The 24174-nt window shown below is 43.1% G+C and overlaps 2 protein-coding genes across 4 annotated transcripts; one reads left to right on the top strand and one right to left on the bottom strand.

The window, feature by feature from the left end:
* On the top strand, positions 1 to 13365 carry TERF1 (telomeric repeat binding factor 1). 2 transcript variants are annotated; one of them, XM_035124503.3, is made up of 9 exons: positions 1 to 242; positions 2519 to 2614; positions 4051 to 4181; positions 4441 to 4527; positions 6898 to 7044; positions 7597 to 7706; positions 8790 to 8893; positions 10679 to 10752; positions 13015 to 13365. In XM_035124503.3, exons 1-9 carry the CDS (start codon positions 20 to 22, stop codon positions 13171 to 13173), a joined length of 1131 nt encoding a protein of 376 aa, XP_034980394.1. In that variant the 5' UTR covers positions 1 to 19; the 3' UTR covers positions 13174 to 13365. The 2 variants fall into 2 exon arrangements, with proteins under 2 accessions (XP_034980394.1, XP_088531737.1); XM_088675611.1 differs by lacking the exon at positions 6898 to 7044.
* On the bottom strand, positions 12671 to 24174 carry SBSPON (somatomedin B and thrombospondin type 1 domain containing). Of its 2 annotated transcripts, none has more exons than XM_035124504.3 (5): positions 23515 to 24174; positions 19046 to 19240; positions 17485 to 17575; positions 15953 to 16132; positions 12671 to 14228 (listed from the first exon to the last, which is right to left on the bottom strand). In XM_035124504.3, exons 1-5 carry the CDS (start codon positions 23744 to 23746, stop codon positions 14111 to 14113), a joined length of 816 nt encoding a protein of 271 aa, XP_034980395.1. In that variant the 5' UTR covers positions 23747 to 24174; the 3' UTR covers positions 12671 to 14110. The 2 variants fall into 2 exon arrangements, with proteins under 2 accessions (XP_034980395.1, XP_088531739.1); XM_088675613.1 differs by having other exon boundaries at positions 12675 to 14365; positions 23515 to 24115.

The raw sequence follows: 24174 nt of genomic DNA on the forward strand, positions 1-24174 counted from the left end.
GAGCGCGCCAGGTTCGGAAATGGACGTGGAGGCAAGTTTAACGGTTTCCAGGCCAATTCGTCCCCCTCGACTGAGTTCCGCGGCGGCAGGTTCGGCTGGGCGTGACGAGGCGCCGGTTCCTTTCTCTCAGGTGGAGGCGGTCGCCGCCGGATGGATGCTGGACTTCGCTTGCCGCTGCCAGTGCCGCCATTTTTGTCAGGGGAACTGGAGGGAATTCGAGAACAGCCGAGACCAGGCGCTGAGTGAGTGACTGGCCCGGCGGTGGGGGGGGGAGCTGCTGGTGGGGCCTCAAAAACACAGAAAGTGACTGGTTCTGCCTCAAAAACACAGAAAGTGAAGCTTCTCCCCTTCCTCGTGCCAGCAGAAAAAACTCGCTCGCAAATTACTGCGCAACAATAACCTCTTCCGTGGGGGGGGGGGGAATTCTACAGACAGAGAGAGAAAGTTACAGGTAGGTAGCCGTGTTGGTCTGAGTCGAAGCAAAATAAAAAAATTCCTTCAGTAGCACCTTAAAGACCAACTAAGTTTATATTTTGGTATGAGCTTTCGTGTGCTCATACCAAAATATAAGAGAGAGAAAGTGTGTGTGTGTGTGTGTGTGTGTGTGAATATTAGTTTATTAGGAGGGACAAGAGGACATAAATAGCAACTGCAACGCCAGTAAGAATGGGGCGTGCATGCCTCTGTTTCATAGCTGCCAAGTTATCCCTTTTTTACAGGGATTTTCCCTTATGCTGAATAGGCTTCCTCACGAGAAAAGTGAAAACTTGGCAGCTATGCTCTGTTTTATTTTCCCTAGATGTGTCCCTGTACTTTTAGCAGTTGCAATGTTAGCCAGGTACAGGTACTAGATGTTGCCTGGATGATAGCCCTGTAAAGCTGCAGCTTGCTGGCCACATTCTAAATGCAATCAACACATCTACCTAATGAAACTTTCCGCATCACACACATCTGTAAGAGAAAAGGTTATTTAGTGTTAAATTTGTTATCACAAGCACATGGTATTAAAGGAATAGAGTTTTCCAGTTTTATCCTCTTTAACAGTGTGGAAGGTTAGGCTGAGAAATAGCAACTGTCCCAAGGTCCCTCTGAAATAAAATAAAACCTTGGGTATCCCTGCTCAAAAAAGGGACCCAGGTGGCGCTGTGGTTAAACCACTGAGCCTAGGGCTTGCTGATCAGAAGGTCGGCGGTTCGAATCCCTGTGACGGGGTGAGCTCCCGTTGCTTGGTCCCAGCTCCTGCCAACCTAGCAGTTCGAAAGCACGTCAAAATGCAAGTAGATAAATAGGAACCGCTACAGCGGGAAGGTAAACGGCGTTTCCATGTGCTGCTCTGGTTTGCCAGAAGCGGCTTTGTCATGCTGGCCACATGACCTGGAAGCTATACGCCGGCTCCCTCGGCCAATAATGCGAGATGAGCACTGCAACCCCAGAGTCGGTCACGACTGGACCTAATGGTCAGGGGTCCCTTTACCTTTACCTATCCCTGCTCAACCCATTATACCACTCTGGTTCTATAACAGCTTGCTTACTTGCTTGCTTGCTTATGTAGTGTACCACCCTTTCCCAGGGCCCCCACCTCTGCAGAAGAGGGAAGGTGCTGAAAGCCTCTATCTCAACAGGAAGTGATTCTTCCTGCCCAATTGAGAAAACAAGGTCCAGAGTGTGGCCTGCCACCTGCGTTGGCTGGTTGACATGTTGTGCCCCTGGTCATCATGGCAGCTATGTAGCCCAGAGCCAGCTCTTCCCAGCTCCTGTCTTCCCAGGCACAACCCATGTCCCTTAATTTAAACAAAAACAAAATCAAAAACACTCCAGAATTTAAAAACACAAGTTAAAAGCAGTCAAAAAACAATTCCAGTGGTTTTAGAACAGGGCCTTATAAGGGAATGCTTTTCCTTGATGTGGTAATTACAGTAGAGAAATCAATGCTTTCCTCTTAGCTTAACTTGGCAGATTAGCATGTTCTGCCTGAGATGACCTGGTCAAATAATTAATGAACACTAAAAATACGGTATCAAGCTGTTGAGCAATTGCATCATGTTTGCTGTTATGTGCTGCATTCTTTCTAACACAAATTTACAAAGACACAACTTCAGACTGTCACATTGGGGGGGGGGGATTGGGTTGTTACCACCATTCAACCTGAAAGTGTCCTGAAATTTATTTATGCTGAAAATTGGCCTGAAAAATCTCTTGATCTCTGGCTCCCTCTATGGTCAAAATAACTCTAAAACTTATTGTTGTTTAATTGCATGCAAATATGATGAATCTCATTGACAGATTGACTAGTCATATTTTAGAATGAGTGCATCAGTGCAAGCCACTAAATAAAAGTTGACCTTGAATGCTCCAATCCTAAGTAAAATTATTTGAAGGATAGTGCCATTGATTTCAGCACAGCTTCATTTCAAGTAACTGTGCTTATGATACAGAAACGGTTCCTGATACTGATAACCACACAGTGGCACTATAGGAACAAAATTCATCTAATCATGTATGCTCTTTCTTTCTCCAGCTATTATCAAAGGACTAAATCAAATAGAAACTCATCAAATGAAAACAGTGTGCCTTTGTCAGCTGTTGGCATATATTGCAGAAGGAAAATCACTTGGTAAATATTCTGCTAAATTTCTTCAGTTTCCATTGTAATTCCTTTACAATACAGATGACACTCAACTTACGCTGGGCAGCGCTGTCAACTTTTCCCTTTTTTGCGGGAAATTCCCTTATTCAGCACCCTTACTTTCATATCCGGGAGTTGACAGCACCATAGGATTCCTTTTCTTCAAATCCGGAGCTTGACAGCTATGACGCTGGGGTTACATTCCGAGGATAGCACCTAAGGCCAAAGTAGTGTATAGTCATAACACATGGGATTCAGTGGTGGGTGGGATTGCCAAAATCTTTTTTCCCTGACTTCAACCCGCTTTTAATGTTGTTGGTTTGTTTGGTGTGTTTTTTTAAAAAAACCTAGTGCATAAAGCTGAATGTACACAAGTTAAATGTGCATAAGTTGTAAGTTACCTGTACAGATAAATCAAATGAAGCTTCTGTTGTTTAGTGCCAACAATGCATGCAGTGCTTCACAGAGTGGCATAACAAAGCAACAAAAGGTCACTGTTTTCAGGAGCTTACAGTCTAAACTTGGACATAGGGTTGGAAAGGATGAGATTCAGATAACAAAGGACAGTCATTGAATGGCGTCTAAAAGTTTTGTTTGGTCTTGATAGAAAGATATTATTTGTGATCCCTTGCACAATTCACTGGGGAAAGTTAAAAGCAATAAGAGGCTCATGTTGCTCTTGACCAGGCATCCCCAAACTGCGGCCCTCCAGGTGTTTTGGCCTACAGCTCCCATGATCCCTAGCTAACAGGACCAGTGGTCGGGGAGGATGTGAATTGTAGTCCAAAACATCTGGAGGGTCGAAGTTTGGGGGTGCCTGCTCTTGACCATGTCTAAAGTCTGGCCTGAGAGGAGGATTCTGCTCATTCCCTGAGACTACAATATTATTCATGCCAAGAAGCTGAGCCACCCCAGAATTTACAGCCTCAGTGTGGATGTTGAATTCCCCCAGAACTAATGGTATAGGAGTCTTCAACACCACCTCTAATATCTTCTCTGTCAGCTCATGCACTGAGATTGCTGAGCAGTGCAGCAGATAGAAAACCAAAAGAATATCTCATCTGTCCTGATTACCCAGCACCAGGTAAAACACTCTAGATCCCCATCCAAGTGATCAGGAAGCCTGAAGAAGGGGACTCATTTCCTACAGACCACAGCAATTTCCCCATCATGGCTCTCTTGTCTGCCCTGAGTTATTGCCTTTACTACCCTATATCTGGTTGATAAAACAAAAACTGGTCAAGGTGGACACATTTAATTCTGTAAGGGTCAAACGAGGAGACTTAAAAAAATGGCAAGGGGCACCTAAAACCATCAGATGTGGAGGCATATGATGATTTGTAAATTTTAGTGTCCTTTGTGTGTGTGTCTTCTTTACTCTATGAAATACACTATTTGTCCTTCTCAATTTATTTCCTTTTAAGATTTTCATTTGGGGAATGATGAAGACTCTTCACCACTGGAAAAAGCCCTGTTAATCTGGACTTCATTTTTAAAAACACAAAGCAAACAAGAAAAGCTGCATGAAGACATCAAGCGGTTAATTCAGATTCAGGTCTGTTTGTAGATCCATTCAGCCATATGTGCTTGAATGTGCCATGGAAATAAGTCAGAGCATCACTCATTTAAATTTCTTCATGGACTATCATTGACCTGTCCAAGCAAGACCATAGGATTGAGTCTTAGGAAAGACTATTAACAAAGATTGGTCATGTAACATTCAGCTGCAGAAGCTTTGCTCCCATACAGTATTACAAATCTTTGTGTAATTGTGACACCTCTTAATCAATCCAGAATGTATTCTTTCTTTGTAGGCTGTAGCAGTGTATATGGAAAAAGGATATTTTACGGAGTCTGCAGAAGTCCTGGAAAGAATATTTCCGGAATCTCTCTCAAATGAGGTAATACTGAATTTTCCAGTCCAGAAGCTTGATTACTCCAGACAGTTTGGTCTGGAACAAATTTTAAAAGTATCAGATGCCTATAAATGAGCAATATGCAAGTTTACCAGGCTAATTGCTTGTTTGTCAATTTATATATTGCATTACTGTGTAGAGTTGGGTTTCAAAAGAGATACGAAAGATAAAATCAGTTAAAATTAATGAGAAAATCAGAAAATCCCTAGGAGTTCATCACTTTCCCTTGGGGCTTACTTCCAGGGATTCTGGCATTGCAAGGGAAGGATGATGAATATTATAGTTCAACAACATCCAGAGGGCCACAGATTAGCCACCCCTGCTCCAGTTGTAGTTTCTACCCTTGTGGGTGCAGCCATTGTGTATATATGCACTAAAAAACCTCCAGGGTTTTATCCTTAGTACAGTGGAACCTCTACTTACGGACATAATCCGTTCCGGAGGTCCGTCTGCTGGTCGAAAGGGTACACTAGAAGAGGTGTCTTGTGTGCGTGTGCATTCGGTAGTAGCGCACTTCTGCGCATGTGCAAATCATGGCAAACCCAATGTTTACTTCTGGGTTTGCCATGGACGCAACTTGGAATGTCCACAAGTCGAGGTTCCACTGTACAGTGGTACCTCGGTTTGAGTACACAATTGGTTCCGAAAGTCTGTACTCAACCTGAAGTGTACTTAACCTGAAGCGAACTTTCCCATTGAAAGTAATGGAAAGTGGATTAATCCGTTCCAGGCGGGTCCGCGGAGTACTCAACCTGAAGCGTACTTAACCTGAAGCAAACATTCCCATTGAAAGTAATGGAAAGTGGATTAATTCGTTCCGTGGAGTACGTAAACTGAAAGTACTCAAACCGAGGTGTACTTAAACCGAGGTATGACTGTACTGTCCTCTTGAACCAGACCTTCACACCATACAGCCTACATTCTGACACACCGCCCTAGGGCAATTCCCAATAGCCAATACAGTGGTACCACGACTTACGAAGACGATCCGTTCCGCGGCCATCTTTGTAAGTCGAGGTTTTCGGATGTCGAAGCGCACGGTTGGCGCAAATGCGATTTTGCTCCTTCTGTGCATGCGCTGACTGTGCACACCGAAAAGACTTCCGGGGTTGTCAGCTTCGGAAGTCGAAACCTTCGGAAGTCGAATCGTTCAGATGTCGAGGTATGACTGTAGCTTGCAGTTGTCTCTAAGGCCCACCCTAGTTTATTGGAAGTGGTACTTAATGAGAAAAGACCTATATTATTTCTCCTCCTTGGATTCAGCACTATGTTTTTTAGCCTCTTGTAGCCAGCTATGCTGCAAGGTCTGCCTATGCCCAAGAATCAGTCACTGGTGTGAATTCCTTGGAAAGTGAAAGCTTTGTGTGCCGTTACTGCACTTGAGAAAGAGATGGAGAGAAGGGGCAGAAATGGGAGTGCTATATAGAGTGGACCAAGAGATTGGTGTGCTGAGGAAATAATGTGAGCAGGGTATAGAGAGGAGGGCATGTGGTATGACGTGAAGAGAAAGGGGCCACTGGACTACCTTACAGAGTTATACATTAGAGATCATGAAGTTAGACATGCTTCTTTCACAGTTCAGACAGTAACATGTGACTTAGGTTGTGCACTGCTGTGTCATTGGGGGTGTCCTTTGGAGCTCCAGAGTATGGGTGTGCAGTTCTCATGAGTGTTTTATGCAAAGCTCCACTATGTAGGGCAGCCTAGTATAGGAAAGTTTTTAATGTTTGATGTTTTACTGTGGTTTTATCATTCTTTGGAAGCCACCCAAAGTGGCTGGGGAAACCCAGTCAGATGGACAGCATTTTAATAAAAGTAGTAGTAGTAGTAAGTAGTAGTAGTAGTAACTTCAAAATAAGCAAGGCAGCTTTGCTTCTTCCTTGCTCCTTTCCCCTCATCTGCATGGAAGAAAGCATGCAGGGTAGGGTTCCATATTTTCCCAAGCCAAGCTGCTGACAAGAAGACATTGCTCTTGGTCATCAAAGATCTTGACTAATGAGAATCAAGTTCCCTATATTGAATAGGATAGCCACTCTACATTTTGCAATCTGTAACTATATGGAGAAGTATTGAAAATTTCTTCTTCACAAACAAGTCTATAGAGCAAAATATTCCTTTAGATTGAAAATGCTAGCTAAAAGAAGGGTAATTTGTGCAGCAGTGATGTGATTTGTACCAGGATAACAAATGGACCGAACCTTCCTGTACTGAACTTCTTGAATCTTGGCTCGTAGAAGGCAGAAATAACATACTCCAGCTGTTTGTAAAGGCATATATCCTTAGTAAGATACAATACAATGTAAACCTGATCATATATATATTAATTTTTTATTTTATTTATTTATTTGCATTTAGCCTTTGAGAATGAAGCTGGCTGCAATAGTAAAACACAAAGATCCATATCATCCATTCCTCCGAAATTTCAGTTTCAGTCTTTTGATTAAGAACATCAAATCATACATCAGTATTTTCTTGAGTGAAAAATCTGATTTTCTAACAAAGGTATGTTGAAACAACGGGAAATCTCACTTCACATGAGTATCACTTTATGGAAAATTAAACAAATACTAAATACAGGGGGGGGGAATTGGCTTACATCCTTTAAAGACAAAGCAAAATATAATCCTGATTTGAAAAATTCCAGTTTATGTGTACAATGGCTCCTCTAGTTACATACCGCTCTGGATACGTAACTTTTGGGTTACGAATGCGGCAAACCCGGAAGTGTATACTTCCGGGTTTCGCCGCATGCGTAGAAGCGCTCAATCGCACCATAGACGTGCGCAGAAGCGGCGCCTCTGCCTACGGACTTTTCGGGTTGCGGACGGACCCCCAGAACGAATTTAATTCATATCCGTAGGGTCCACTGTACCTGTCATTTACCGGTAAGTTGTAGATGAGTGAACGTTAACCATTGAAATTTGTTCTTAACATTGTAGTGTAGTTTTACTCCTCCCACCCCCACCCCCAAAAAATGGGTATAGTATTTCTAAGAACAATGCACTACTTTTTATTGCTGGTCAATTAAAGTGGCATTTCTGCTCTGTTTTACAGGAAGCTATGAAAGAAGTGGAAGCTAGAAGTTCAGGAAAAATAATGTTAGAATTGCAATGTAACAGTGTAAGTGAATCAAAGAAAGAAAGCTGTTTGGAAACCAAACAAAGGTTAGTATCACTTTAAAGTAAGTACATATTGAACATGGTTTTTGTTACTACCGCTTTATTATAGCAAGGATAGTGTAGGTGCGAGCAGGGATTTATTCCTGAAGAGTCAGTCTCTTTTTGTTTGAGTGAAACCGTATTTTCCTTAGCTCAAGACTACATTTTGTCATGTTTTTATCATAGTAAAGTTTAGCAAGTAGAGGCATAAGCTGGAAAATCACTAGCTATCTAGTAAGACATTAGGTTTTCTGTATAGCATCTCTATCTCAAAAGCATTGTATGTGTTCATGTTTATAAATACAACTACACCGAAAGAAGCTTTTTCTTGCTCTGACAATGGGCGCTGTAAATTGAAGGTGCCCCACAGATGCACAATAATTATATCAATCTGTCCTTCTTATTCACTTTTCCCTATTACACAAGATGGTGTTGCACCCGAGTGGTTGGCAGTGATGCAACTTTCCTTGGAACCCTAACCTGGGAGCTTCCTGAAATAGAGCTGGGGTGGGGTAGATGCAGGGAAAGTCAGCATCAGGAAGCATGGCTGAAGATGCCAAGGCACTACAGAATGGTAAAAGTGGCAGTATTGGCCAAACATAAACTTCAAAACCCAGATTCCTACTCAGGAGTATTAAAATTGGGTACTTCCACAGCATCACGTGTCCTTATATAATATGATGAATGCAGCTGAAATATAGTGTTATAGAAGTTTAGTTACCGTATATCAAAGAGGATTCTGAAGTTTGAGAGAGATGGTGAGGTGACAGATTTTTTAAATGCAGGATAAAATGTTGGTAGAGTATCCTAATTTGATACAAAGCAAAATATTATTTGGGCATCCACTTCATCACTGCCTATGCTTGGGGCCTCCCAAATGCAGAATGAGGCACTAAGCTTTGTGGGATGTGGCCAAAGTTATATTGATTTTGTTCTTAATTCTGATCTCACCCTTCCCTCAAATAACAGCAAAATAGTATAAACTCCATCCAGCAAAGAAAAAAAACACTGGAAAAATATCTTCTAGCATGAATTCAAAATAGTTAAGTATCAAGGCTTGAAATTTATGTATGTTTCATTCCTTTATAGCTCAAATAGACAAACTTGTTCATTAGCTAGCCAAGTACCTTGGGATTCATGGCAACTACAGACTTCCCAGAGAAAAATAAGGAGAAAAGGAAGTGCTCTTCAAAGTAAGTGCTGCAATCCTTTCAGTGTATATGAACTCCATTTTAATTTTGGTGGATAAATAATTGAAATACCGCTATTTGTTTTTAAATACAAGAAAACTGCTTACAAATACTGTGCAGTCATTTGGACCACAGCTTTAAACTATTATTGGTACCAACTATTTAGGACTTGCTGTGGTTCTGGTCCTACTTGGATGTTGTTTAACATCTACATGAAATCACTGGGTCAGGTTACCTGGGGGTTTGGAGTACGTTGTCAGCAATATGCTGATGACACACATCTGCAGGTGTGGCAGTTCATGTGCTGAACCATTGCCTTGCCTTGGTAATGGACTGGATGAGAGCCAACAAGCTGAAGCTCAATCCAGATAAAACTGAGGAACTGTTAGTGGGTGTTTCCCTAGACTAGATGGATGGGAGATTGCCTGCTCTTAGTGGGGCTGTGTACTCCCTCTGAGGGTGTTGGTATGTAGCCTGGGGGTATTTCTGGATTTTTTTCTGTCACTTTATGCTCAGGTAGCCTCAGTGGTGCCTTCCATCAGCTTCAGGTGGTGGCCCAGCTGCCTCCCTGACTGAACAGGGAGAGTCTAATTTCTGTAGTTATGCTCTGGTAACCTCTAGGATAGATTACAGCAATCCGTTATATATGGGACTGGCTCTGGAGATTCTTCAGAAACCTCAGCAGGTGCACAGTTCAGTGGCCAGGTTCCTTACTGGGGCAAGACAGTTTGAGCATATTATGTCGATCCTGGCCCAACTGAACTGGCTGCCAGTTTGTTTCCAGGGCCAATTCAAAGTGCCGGTTTTTACCTATAAAGCCTTAAATGGCTCAGGACTAGAATTCCCCAAGGACCACCTGCCTCCATATGAACCAACCCAGACCCTTCAATCATCATCTGAGGCCCTTCTTTATGTACCCTCTTCACGAGAGGTTCAGAGGGTGGCAACACAAAAACAGGCCTTTTCTGTGGTCGCTCCCCACTTGTGGAATGCTCTCCCCAGGGAGGCTCACCTGGCACCATCATATATCTTTAGGCGCCAGGCAAAAACCTTCCCCTATATCCAGGCCTTTGGCCTTAAACTATCTGTTGCCTTTTAGAAGTGAGTAGGATGTTTGTTTTTCTTTATACCTCCTGGTTTTAATGTATCAATGTGTGTGTGTGTGTGTGTGTGTGTGTGTGTGTGTGTGTATGTGTGTGTTATCTTTCTGGTTAGTTTGTTGCAAGTCACTTTGGGTTGCCCTGGGCTATTGCTAAATTGCAAGTAAACCGTGCATGTGTGGCTCTCCATACAACTAAATTATTGGCAAGCTTTCTTGTCACCCTAGTTCTTATCTCTTATTAGTCGATGTAGTTGTACATAGTATCTTATAGAAGCAACAAAGCTGTGCACACAGAATTAACTGCTATTTAAATGATCTTCAACTGTTTTGCAATAAATTTGTACAATATTAAGAAAATTCCTGAGTACAGTGGTACCTCGCAGGATGATATTAATTTGTTCCGCTAGTCGTGTTGTATTGCGAAAACGTCGTCTTGCGAGGCACCACTGTATTTCCACTGTATATCCACTAGGCGGTGCTGTGTCTTTAGAAAAAAAATTGTCTTGCGAAGCACAGCCATATAAAACTTTGTTTTGCGAGATGCTTCACGCAACGCAAAATGCTGTCTTGTGAGTTTTTCATTGCGCGAAGCATTCGTCTTGCGAGGTACCACTGTATTAGGCCATTAATACGGTAATACATTGTAGTTGAAAGATTCAAAATATTTTGTTTGTTACCTGAACTAGGCAAGAGGGAGCTGCATGATCCTGAAAATGGTCAAGAAGATACTTTATCTGTGTCAACAAGTTTTAAGAAACAGGTATGAATGGGGGAAGGGTTATAAAATGCAGACCATGTCCTTAGAAGGGCCCATTGAATCCAGCCTCATGCTGTCACAGTGGCCAATCCATGCCCATGAGAACCCCACATCACTCTCCAAACTTGTGATTCCCAGAAATTGCTATTCAGATACTGCCTTTGACATTGGAATGTAGCCATCTTAGCTACCCATTGATTGTTGTGCCCTTCATGAAGATGGTGCCCCTACTTGTGCAGAAACTCCTTTCCAAAGTTGACAAGTGACCTCACAGCTTGACAGGAGAGGGTCTTGGCCTAGCACGCTTGGGGAAGCCGGCAATCCCAGACTTAAAATACTGTGTTCAGTGTGGACAATTTCAGGTTCTCCCTAAAATACCGTGTTTCTCATATTTTAAGACGTGCCTATAAAATAAGACATGGCACGATTTTCTGGAGGCAATAAAATATAAGGCATCCCCCCAAAATAAGACATGCTGGGGTACCATAGTGTTAGTGGTGGGAGCAGGCCTGCATGGCGCTTCTGCAGCGCGCACCTCGCCGAGCACTGCTGTCTCTCCCGGGTCCCGCTCAGTCGGGACTCCGCGCAGTGCACGCTGCTGTCTTTGCCGGGTCCCGCTGAGTCGGGGCTCGGCGCAGCGCGCGCTGCTGTCTTTGCCGGGTCCAGCGGGAGGCCCCGCCATCCCCACGCGGCGCAGCGTCCCTGCGGGTGCTGCCTCAGGAGCAGTGAAGCCACAGCGACCCTCCCGCCCTGCAGGCACCCCGACGCTCCCAGCGCAGCCATGGCGCGGCGACCCGGAACTGGTCCCGCAAGCACTTCCGGGTCGCCGCGCCTCGGGTTTCTACGGTAAGGAAGCGGAGTTTGACCAATCCGCTCTAGGCTCCGATGGGGCAGCAGCCTCTATGCTTGTGCCATAGAGAGAGCGCCGGCTTGAAGCTCTGGTGCTGGTTTGTTGGCTCTGCTTTTGAGTCCGCCCCCACCCAGCACTGCGGAGCTTGGTTTGCGTGCAAAAAGCAACAGCGCCGAAGGAGATGCGAAGGTAGGAGGCTGGGAGGGGGAGAAAGCCACCCCGAGATAGGCACCCCGTTCTGGTTTAGGCTGCCCTGTGAGTTTTAAAAGTAGTGGCTGGGCAAAGCCCCTCCAGCTGCTGCTGTTTTCAATGTCTTGAGTGGGCCACGTGTATGGAGATCCCGGGCTGCCCAGGTGACAGTACCGCCCTCGCGGCCTTGCTGATGTCACAGCGCCGAGTCCCGACCCAGCGGGAGCCGGCAAGGGCAGCAGCGCACGCCGCACCGAGCCCAACCCAGCAAAACTCTCTAAAAGCTTAATACCGGTAAAAAATTAAAAAGCTTAACAAAAAAATAAGACATCCCCTGAAAATAAGCCTCGGGGTGTTTTTTTGGAGAAAAAATAAATATAAGACATGTCTTAAAATGTGAGAAACACGGTAAGTAGATATGTTGCTTTTTTCACAATCTTTGTTACTGAAATAATCTCAGAACTCAAAGCAGCTCTTTTGAGTATTCCAAACAAGCTGAACCTACCCATTTCAAATGCGATCGATGTTTACAGAAGATTTTACATGAAAGAACACTGTGGATGTTCAAAAGGCTGTTGACTTTTTACAACTCTCTGAGTGGTTACTCTGTTCAATGTTGCCATTGTTCAATTCTCCCATAGGCAAAGTGAATGTTGGAGCAGTGTCTTCTGTTAATCATTGCACTATTTTTTAGTTAGCTTGCATACATGGGTCTATGTATTTTTACAATTTTGCAGTTGAAAATAGAATTCAGAAAGTCATTTTCAGTTGGCAAGTGAATGTTGTGCCCTGTTTGATTGGTTGGAGGATATACATTTTTATCTCAAAGGAGTTTTTGCCTTCTAAAAATATGATGTAGAAAAATCAGTCACGCTAGAGATGGTCATTAGGCTGTCATTTTATTAAAAAAAACCCTAGATTTGAAGCTTGCTAAAATAGTTTCTAGATGAGCTTTCCATCAAAACAAGTCCCATATTTAAATACAGTTTTTCTTCCATAAAAACATTGGATTTATTGAACTTGTGCCTAGTGGGAACAATTCCTGAAATGCTACACTTCTGTAGGCTACAAGTATGCAGAAGATTTAACTCCTTCAGTCCTAAAGAATCATATTAGTAAGAACTGAAGGTTTCCTTCACAGCTTGTTAGCTCAACAGGAGAGTAAAATATTTTGAAGTGTGTTGTACATATTTGAGTATCACAATGTTTTGTTTTGTTTTTTAAAGCGATGGAGTTGGGAAGAAGACCAGAATTTGAAGCAGGGTGTACAGAAGTTTGGAGTGGGAAAGTGGACTAAAATTCTTCTACATTATGACTTCGGTCATCGGACTAATGTAATGTTGAAAGACAGATGGAGGACTTTGGTCAAACTTAACATGGTTTAAGCTGTCTTCCCAAATATTTTCATTTTACTCCACTCTTCCCTATACTGCATTTCTGATTTTGTCACGCGATTCCTTTATCTGTTTAACAAAAAAAAAATCTAGTATATTTTATTAATTAGTCTTGTTGCTTAAGCTGGTTTTTGAAAAGGTTGTGTATCTGGTTATCAGGCAATTAAAATGATTTGCATTAAACCTTTATGATAATTTATCTTTCACCCTTGAGAGTTTGATAAGAAATTCAGACCTATCTTCTGCATAGTTGCATAAAAGTTGCTACAAGCAATTTAAAACAGAAAACCCCAGATGGTCAGAAGCATTCACATGATAAGGAGCTACACAGTAGTAGTTGTCTCATGTGAGAAGCTACTTATCAATAAAGATTAGCTGTACTGTGAAGCTGCATCAAACAGCTTCCTTATCCAGGTGTTCATGTGAAGCAGGCAGTCTCCAACCATTTGTGGGTGTGTGGGGTTTGTGTGTGTGTGTGTGTGGGTGTGTGTGTGTGTGGGTGTGTGTGCACCTTCTAAGGAACCTGTGATATTTGGCTGATGTTGAATATACCTGGAATTCCAGTATCTATCCCAGGAACTTCCTTTTGAATGGTGATTATTGTCTTATGTACTGGATAAAACAAATTGGGAATCATTTTACCTTTACACTGCTATTAAAATGGATAGGGGCAAGTGATACTGGATTGCCTCATTTTCAGTGGGGCTTCCACAATGGATTATGCCAAGTAAAATCTCACTAAAATCCCATCAGCAGACCCAAGATCCTTATCATAACTTACAATAATTAGCTTAGTTTTTAATCAGTGTGATTTTAAAATGTTGACTTGTCACTTGTTAAAAAGCAGTGTCTAATAGGGTTACAGAAGTCCAACAGTAGAAGAGTTTCCTCAGTTCAGTAAAATATTAAAGGTTATGTGTTCAAACTGCTACGTAAAAATAAAGCTATGTACAAGAGGACATGAACATTCTTCCAGCTGCTGAACTTTTTTCCATGTTCCATGGCAGGATGGATTGCCAACCGCTTGCCAGTGAAGAACTTTATTCCTAAAAAGAGAACATATGCATAAACATCATCCCATGGGGAGTGGATATAAATACATGGCATTTTAACTCCCTGTTTAAACTTACTGAGCATCCTGTAAAGAGCTACTTCACTGTTCAATAATTCTAATTCATAACATCTGCAAAATAATTTTTTTTACTTCTTTGCATGGCAGCTAACAGCATATGCTCTTGGGTTGGTTCACAAAAAAATAAAGATAAGATATATCAATACATCAAACTTTAATACTGCTTTTTACGGCAGATATGCAATAAAACATAAAATTGAAAAGCCCAAATTAGAAACATTTTTTTAATCTTCACCTTCTGTCAATATAGTGCCACCACAGATAAGATACTTTCCCTAGCAGCCAGCCACTTCACTTTATTTGGCCAAAGAAGTTGTAACAGGGTCTCCAGTGATCTTGGGGATCAGGTAAAGTATATACGTAAGAAAGTATTTTAAGTAACCTGGCCCAACGCAACATTTTCACAGTGTCTATATAAAAGCAACTTGCATTTACTGTGTCATCATATTGCAGTAACCATCTTTCTTAAGTACACTGGTTTTATGGCAGGGGTTCTGCAGATGTTAAACTCCCAACACCCATCAGCCCAAGCCAGCATGGTCAATGGTTACGTATTATGGGAGTCGTAGTCAAGGAACATCTGGAAGGCTACAGGTAAGCCATATGTGTTTAATAGCAACTCTGACTTTACTGTATCAGATTACTTGTTGAACTGATAGGAGCTATTCATAATAACTGTCCATCAATGAAGAAAGTTAAGCATTGATTCTGCTATGGTAGGTGTAACCTGAGTGCTGTGTGAATTAGCCTATATTGTCTATAACGTGGCTGCCAAGGTTTTTTGATGCAGTCATGGAGGCAGAAGTTGGAAGCAGCAAGGTGGTAGCACTCACTACAGTAGGACCAAGAAAATAATTGATTTAAGGACTCTGCTTACTGAGCTTGCAGGGTCTAGGCTCCACCTGTATTGCAACTCATTGGAGTACAATTTGCATCCCTGTTTCTTGTATGGAAAAAGAAATGTGTCTTTAGCTACTCTGCATGACTAATTTAACCCCACTTTTGTTAGAAAGGGGTGTGAAGTAAAAGAGATGATTTTTAAGACAGCTGAACAACCACTTGGAGAAAAAGGGGGATGTCATCTATTAGTTTTGACAGTTAAGAGGGGAAGAAGGAAAAGGGGCAATTGGAAAAAAGACATTATTAAAAAAGATGTCCTCTTCAGGCTCTGGGGAGGGTCTCCTTGTGAGCCAACTATCGAATGAAGTCTCAAAACTATTATGTTGTCTGTTGGAACTCAAACTTGGTATTTTTGAACAGCAACTTAAATGCAGGAAATGGTTTTGAAGCCTGAATATCAAGCAATTGCTGCTTTAACCTAAACTGGGACACCTTTACATTAAAATATCTCACTTTTGAATGAGGGTGGGGGTCAAAACGACCCAGTTCAGCTTCAAGTCAGAAAGTTCCTAGTCTGCATTCACCTGAACAAAATAGAGAAATGTTCTTGGCCTTGCACTTGTGTACCTTAATACAGAGGAGTGCCACTATAGTAGTGATTTAAAGCAGTACAAGTTACTTTAAAATGTTCTCTGTGTCAGCAATCTACTCTCTTTAAAAACTGTTCAATATAACATATAAGTTAAAAGCTTTGTGGTGTTGATGGTAGGACTTCAGAAATGAGATTCAATTGCTTACCCATCTGCATCACCACCATCTCCAAAACAGCGATGGCTGCTAGTGTGCATTGCTGGAGGCTGGCAGGTTACACACACCGTAAATCCTTCTCTGATGTACTGCATCCATCGAGCATATGGGCGATTCTCCATAGAGCAACGAGGAGACAATGTTTCTGTTTTAAATTCCACACAATAGCTCCTGAAGAGAAGAAACTTTGGTAAATGTGTTGCATTATACATTTAATAGCATAACTATTACCTGCAACTTCAGTAATAGGTAAGCCAAAATATGTTGTCCACTGGCGTCTGTATGAACTGATGATAGCTGAACATAAACATTACTTTCTATCAGCTACAGCCATGTTATGTTCACAGCCAGCAAACTGACCTGGGTAGACAATGTTTTTTTTACTTTATTTTAATACAGTGGTTCCACTAGGTTAGTTATGCTGATGTTGGGTGTTTTTAAATTACAGGCTCTTGAGAATGATCCCGTATTTTGAGACAATGCAGATAAAATTGGGAAAATATCTGAGTAATTAACTTAATATTGCTACCACTAGGAGTGGGTTGCAGAACAGATTAAAGAAACATTTTCTTAAATAAGGCAGGTTAGTTGAAATAAAGCCCCATTAATAGGTAAAGTAGCAGGGAGTGAGTTATCCATGAATTACATGTTGCAAAAAAAAATTAAAAATCACAGAAGGATCTTCACAATCACTGTGGGCTCCCTAACAGCTAGGCAACATGAGTGTTTTACATTCCTCATAGACAAATTATAGGAACAGAATATTATTGAGCTGTGCTTACACTCAAATAGTCACCTCACAGCAGACCCTACAAAATGAAGTAGGCTGTGGCACAGGGGACTGAGAAGAAAGAGGCATCCCTGAAAACTTTGCAGAGAGGCCTTCTGCCAGTGGAGTTTTGAACATGGAAGGTGCCCCAACTAATTTTTGCAGTGCCCCCTTCAGAACCCTTACATTATAGCTTATCCTATTCCTCAACCAACACATCAATCGCGATCTACTGGTCGATCCCTGCAAGGTTTTTGTAGATTGCGGTCGATCGCTGGCCCCCTTCCGCCCCCACCCCCTCTCCCTGTGCCGGCCTCTATTGTTGCAGAAGGGAAGCCAGAGCTTAGAAACTGTCATATGGCCAGCGATCATAAGGTTAGTGGCTGCTTCTGTTCCTCCCCCAAATAGGGGGCTTTCCCCCTCATAAGAGCTGCAAAAAAGTCACTGAACCCCCCCCCCAAAAAAAACAGGGCATCTTCCCTCCCTAAAACAAGGTCAACAACTGTAGCTTGAAACCCTAAAAAACGGGGGTAGATCACTGCCAGATTTTAATTTTGAAAGTAGATCACAGTCTCTTGGGAGTTGGCCACTCCTGTTCTACATGAATGTTCAATATTTTCTATCCTGTGAACTGAATCACCTAGGTGCATATTACAAGACTGGCCTACAGCTCAAGCCTGTGTGTCTCTATACTCAGAGTAAGTACTGTGGAGTTCAACGGGGCTTGCAAGTATGGAATTGCAGCCTTAATTACCTAGAATTCTCTGTTTCTGAAGACCACCTTGGATTTGCAGCTCTCTTTTTTCTCTCTTTGCTATATTCAGAAGTAGTTATAAAAGCAGGAACTAGGAAGAGAAAGGTTTATCATTACAAAAACAAGCTTCTTCAAGAAGGATGAAAGACACTGACATTACTGTTTAACTGAAGTGATGCAGAAAACACAGTTCTCTATCATAAGATAGTCATCAAATAATTAAACTGGCAAACAAGGCCATTCTAGTAGGATAGGGTATTTTCATGAGGGACTACTGTGTTATTGGTTATAGGCCTATAAATTGTGAAGGCTCAATACTTCCAAAGTCCTGCAAATACCCCTGTCATTTTGAAATATGATTCTCAACACAGGGTTGAATGAGCAAACATTCGCAGTTGAGTAGATTATAGGTTTCCCCCACATTCCAATGAATATTTTCATGTAAATTACCTTTTCTCCCTGCTGGCTGCTTTTTATTTGCTACTATGCAGTCCCTTCTACCCCAAGTTAAATATGTTTGCAGTATGTTAACAGTTACAGCCATGTCTCAAAATAAACAAACTTGACTGCTTTCCAGGAGAAATACAAGAAATTTAATAAAAGAAAAAAAAGCTACACAAGCACTTATAGAAAAAACAACAACTCAGTTCACTGGGACTTGAACATAAGAATTGCATTTCTGCAGAATTATCACTGGTGCTGCTGCTATGTAACAAACATCTCCAGGTGCAGTGAGGAAGCAGAATGCAAAGCCATTTACATACCACAAAATGCATAGCTGTCAAGTTCTCCCTTTTTTAAGGGAAATTCCCATATGCTGAATAGGCTTCCTCGCAAGAAAAGGGAAAACTTGACAGCTATGAAAATGTGGCAGGTACAGAACCAGACCACTCACATGTGTCCTGTAAAGTCTTGGGCCCGCTACAAAACCAACTGCTGGCACAACTCTGACCTAGTGGAGATATGACACTTGCTCCCTATAAATCATAGTTTGCAAGGTGGGAGTCAGCCTACTGAACATGTTCCATTCCTGTTCCAGGCTCTGAAGCAATTCCACCCTTTTTGCACCACTGGCTGTTGTTGTGTATTATACATGCACCGACACAAACTATGGTTTACACAGACTTCACAGAGACTCTAACTGTAGTGCCTTTGAAAACTCTGATTATAAAAACATTTGTTTTGGCTTCAAGCACATATTATAGTAGTTGAAACCATGGCTAATGTTAGGAAGGAGGAAGAGGAGGGGGAAGCTCTGGCAAGCAGGAGGAAATATGAGTGCTCTCAGTTTGCAAAAATTAAGCACAATATATTGAAGGAAGCCATTTTAATGAAATTGCAATGGAAAGACAATACAGTAAGGCAGATTGCTTTATTTGCTTCCTGCAAGATGCTACTTATCAATTGACAGTTAACCCTATGGAAATGCATTTTTTTGAATAAATAGTACCCAGTGTTTTTACTGCAGCCAGTCATAATGAATTATTAAAAAGCAATTAAATTTTTATGGATGTGAGTCACATAATGGAAGATTTGGAGCAAAATAGTATGTTACGTTTACCGTGCTCATCTCCACAATTCTGCCCCTCATAGGTAGTATATTCCAGGCATCCAGCTCTCTCTTCTAATGGAGGGCACGGCTCCCCACCATTTTTGGGTTCCTGCTGTATGATCCGTGTACGCATACGGAAGTTAGGCTTACACTGTGCTGCGCAGCCACTCCAGTGACTCCACTCCCCAACGATGCATGGAAGAGCTACAAAGATATTTAAGATTATCATCAATAATAATACCTGAAGAAGTTATGAAGACATACATCAAATTATTAACCTTTTCTCTGTAATACTTAGTGAGAAATAGTGAGTGGACTTGGGGTGGGGGGTGGGGCTTGTTATGCCCCCACACTCTATATCATAGGCTGCCTCTAGCAGGAAAACACAGGGAGGCCACATGGGTAATTCTGACTAAACACTATGAAGTCAACACTGGGCGCCATTTTCAAAACTTTTGTGCCTTGCACAACCCTAGGTCTTTATAATGAAGTATAATTATATAAATGCATTTCCTCACATTCGCCCCTTGCTTCTTTCTCTCCCTTCAAGTATGATTCAGCCGAATGCACTTTACAGTCCCACTGATCCCTATGGAAAACTCTACTTATGACCAATCAACAGCACTAAAAAATAAGCTCACTTTCATGAATTGTTCCCATTTGTTACTTTTTACCTCTTCATCTTTTCTATTGTCAAAATGTGATACAGCAGCTAGTCTTGTTTTTGTAAGCCACCACACAGGGTTCTCAGCTGAACCCCACACACAATGGAAGAATGCACGAGGGGCATGCACTGTATAACCCTGCCCTAGATGGGAGCACCAGCCATGTCGCCTGCCAGCCACACATTCAGCAGCCAAGTGAAAGGAGCCTTTCAATGCTATTTATTTTCAATCCCCTCACATGAACCTCCCCTCCTGAATGTAATCTGATGGAAGTTTTAACACTTTTCTCTCCCTTTTTTCAACTTCCAAAGAGAGAAGCATTCTTTATGAACTAAGATTCCTAGTCTAGCTTGGGTATTGGCACTCTTATTTCTCTTATTTGCTACCCTGGCCTCTGTTGGGAGGAAGGGCAGGATATATATTTAAATATATGCTGCTAAGGGATTAGTTCAATTTAGCAGCTACAAAATTACAGTGCCTCATAGGAATATGGTACCAATGTGTGAAAAAAGTGTTACACACTTTGCTATGTTTGAAATCTGGGATAAACAGAAATGGAAGTTGCTTTCCAAGCCATCTTTTATTTTCTTTGAACCCAGCTTGCATGTCCCTCAAGGCCCCACTTCCTACTTGGAAGGCTACCCCTTCCTTCTCTCATTCCAAACATAACATCCTCCCCCCCAAAAAATAACTAAATCCTCAGGAAATTTTTATTTTAAAGCACTTTAACAATGACTGATATCACATTTTCCTATCTAAATTTCAGTTTAGAAGGTCAAGTGCTTGAGTATAGCATACCAGTAGCCTTTCGGACCACCCAAATGGATCTTTTCATTCCTTTGGCCTCCCAGCTTGATGGGAGTGGAAGTCACTAAGAAACAGATTTGTACTGGCAATCTTTACCCTCTAAGAATCAAGATGGAAGAACTAAAAGTCATGCTCAAGTGAGATTTCACTATTTTTGCTCATTTCAAAGACAATAATTATTTTTTGTTTATTTAATAAAATTTATATAACACTTGATTGTAAGGGGGGAAATGCCACTGGCCATTGCATTCCTTTCTTACATGGATGTGCCAGAGGATTTGAATGAAAATCATAGAATCACAGAGAATCCACTGGAGAGTCCACAGAGTTCCTCGGGAGTCCATTCCACTGTCGAATAGCTCTTACTGTCAGAAAGTTCTTCCAGATGTTAAGTTGGAATCTCCTAACTAGAAGCCATTGGTTCCTGTCTCCAGAGTAGGAGAAAAGAAGCTTGCTCCGTCTTCCATGTTACAACCCTTTAGATATCTTCTCTCAATCTCTTTTCTAGGTTAAACATACCCTTCAACCATTCCTCATAAAGCAGGGGTGTCCAAACTTTTTTCAAAGAGGGCCAGATTTGATGGAGTGAACATGAGCGAGGGCCGACCAAAGTTGTTGAGCTTTTTGGAGGATTGAAGTGGTTCAGCTTTTTTTTTTTTAATACCAATTTTACCCCAATATATAAATCTACCACAGGGGCAGGATTAAATCTTCCGGTGGGCCAGATTAGGCCCCTGGGCAAGACTTTCGACATACCTGTCATAAAGCTTGGTTTGCAGGCCCTTGGTCAGCTTGGTTGCCCTCCTCTGCACACGTACAGGGCGAGGCAGGGCAGTGGCCTGAGGTAGGGACACTCCTCCAACCTTGCACACTCCCCCAACCTTGCTTCCATGCTGCTCCACCTATGTCAGTGGCTTTGTGGCACCCACCCACCACCTGCCCCTGACTTTCATGCAGTTCAAGCAATGACTAGGCAGGAGGGGGGGGGAGAGAAGCAACAATCAGTGCTCAGTAGGTCAGATAGTAGATTGGACCACCACTTGCCAACCACTGCTATGATGATGAAACAAACACAAGATAGCCTAAAATGTTCAACGGCAGGTAATTATAATGCATGGCATATGGGGGCATTTGCAGAAGAGGAGTGATGGGCTGGACGGGATATTTAAAACTTCCTGTCTGCTGTTCCTCCGCCACAACTGCTCCCTGGCCAGGGCTTTCTCCACCATCAAAGATTATTTCCATCCTGAGAACTGGAAGGCAGGAAAGCATTTAAAAGGGTCTGGAGGAGCACTGCAAGGTAGAATTGATGAAAGCTAAGCATCCTCTCCCACTAATTTCCCTCTGCAACTGCCCCATTGTTAGCATCATGAGGCAAAATTGAGGTTCAGAAACGCCAGTTTCCCTTATAAACTATAGTACCACGATCAGCCTGAGGTACAAGTCTGAGCAAATGGACTGAAAGAGGACAGGTGATCATCCAATTCAACTCCCCACTCTGAGGCAGGATCCTTTTCACTGCAACCTCCCTCCCTGCTTCACACATTAATCCGTATAATCCATTCCACAATGCACCAAACAGAGCAGAAACAAACCTAGCACACCAGTCCAAGATGCCTGCAGACCAGACAGCTCCAAAAGCTATCAAGCAAATAAGCAACGCTTGCACACTGCAAGAGGGAAGTTGTGAATATTGTCTGGAATAAAAAAGTTATTTTTTGGGTTGCAGGCCTTTCAGGTTCACATTTGACAGACGTCTCCCTGCACCTGCTCCTGAGTCAGCTGTGTAAAAAGAATTCAAAAGAAGAATAAATCCTTATGCAACCTTTTTAAAAAAAACAAAATTTCCAAAGGGAGGGTCTTCTCACCAGGAGGGCTTGGTCCTTTCGCTTTCAGGTCCTGACTCCAGCTGCTACACTGAAAGCTTTGTATATGTCTGGCAGGATTCTTGCATTCACTGAATCTATACCAGCATTGCTTGAATTACAGGGTGACTTGCTCCCTCAGCCCTTACCTTTTGTGTACAGTTCTGGTGCTCCTAGTTAATGGTTTAGAAAGATTTCAAAAAACCATTTTAAGCCATGATTCGTAGCTATGACACTTTGATTTCATTGAAGCCTCCTGTCTTGTCTGCGACTGGACTTAACTGTCAATGATCCTTTACCTTTACCCCAACAAAGCACTGTATATCAAACACTACTACTTTACTCCATGGCAATGACACATATAAAGGAAGAGAAAAGAAGCCTCCACACATGATATTTTGTATAACTATTCCAACATTGCTTGTTGCACCACTCATGCTCTCAATACATTAGATTTGCAAAGGAATTTAATATCTCCATCTCAAGCAGGAATCTACTTCACAAACAAATACCCAGTGAAGTCTCCCTGAGTCACTTCCTTGCATTTTTTGGTTCCTCAATTGGATTTCCCGTGTAAAATAAAAACAATGAAATCCGTGCTCCCTCCCCTCCTTGTTTAAAGCCTTTGCTTATGAAGCCTGCATTTCCTTGGGATCAAGAGCAAAAAGTGGCCGATGCCAGGGCTGGAAAGGGAAGTAAAGTCCTGGGTGGAGATCTGGCAACTGAGCAGGTGGCTGTTTAGCGTCTCATTATTTGGGGTTTTAGCTGAAACAATTATTAACATTATTTTTATTTATATCCCGCTTTCCCCCCCAACTCTGGGACGCAAGACGACTTGCGCAAATTAAAACAACACACATAAAATACTAACAGCTACAGCCATATATAAAAGATAATCGTTTTTATAGAATTTCTCCAGCCCACGGCAAGGCTTAGCCCTGGTTTGTAAGAGGGTCCGAGTAAAGACAGCGGCAACTCTCTGAGCATGTGCAGAGTGGGCTCGACTCTCATCTCCGCCGGGAAAAGCCGCTCACGGTTAACCCTTCGGACACCTGTTCGCAGTAGGCAAAAAAAAGAAACCCACCCCCCTCCAGTCTCTCCCTCCGCTGTGTTGAGAGCCGTCTCCTTCCGCGGTAAGTACCTGGGCACGCCTGGGCGTAGTCATAGCAGCAGTCGCCCGTCAGCTTGCACGCCTCGTCGCAGAAGCACGTCCCGTAGGCTCTGTCGACGCGCCAGCCGCTGCTGGCACAGCTCGGGTCCCGGCCCGGGCAGCAGCGCGCCTCTTCCGCGCAGCCCGCCTCGGCGCGGCGCCAAAACGCCAAGAGAGCCGTGGCCAGGGCTAGGATGCCCGGCGCGGCCCGGCCGGCGCCCATCTCGCAGGCGAAGAGGTTTCCCCGACTGAGGCGAGGGAAGGCAGCTCCACACGGCGGGGCGCGCGGAGAGAGGGGGGCCGGGCGCGCTGCTGCCTTGCCACGCCTCGGCCCCTCCCAGCCCCTCGCGAGGCGCCCGCGGCTCTCGCTCTTCCAGAGCTAAGGTAAAAAGGGTCGCCGCCACGCGCTCCCAGGAAAAGGCGGCAAGGGCGCGAGGGGGGTTCCGCGCGCTTCCCTGCCCGACCCTGTTGCTGCTGCTGCGTACTTGGGCGGGCAGGGGGGCAAGGGATGCTCTGGCCCGCTTATCCTCTCCGGGCAGGGTCACGGGAATGCCCGGGATTGGCAGCGGACCAGCGAAAGGGAAAGGCAGCCGAAGGCCCCGGGCAGCTGCCCTCGCTCCGCCTCTCTCCGGCCACAGCCTGCGCCGCTAG

Source organism: Zootoca vivipara, chromosome 8 (assembly GCF_965207765.1).
Source record: "Zootoca vivipara chromosome 8, rZooViv2.hap1.1, whole genome shotgun sequence".
Classification (NCBI taxonomy): Eukaryota; Metazoa; Chordata; class Lepidosauria; order Squamata; family Lacertidae; genus Zootoca; species Zootoca vivipara.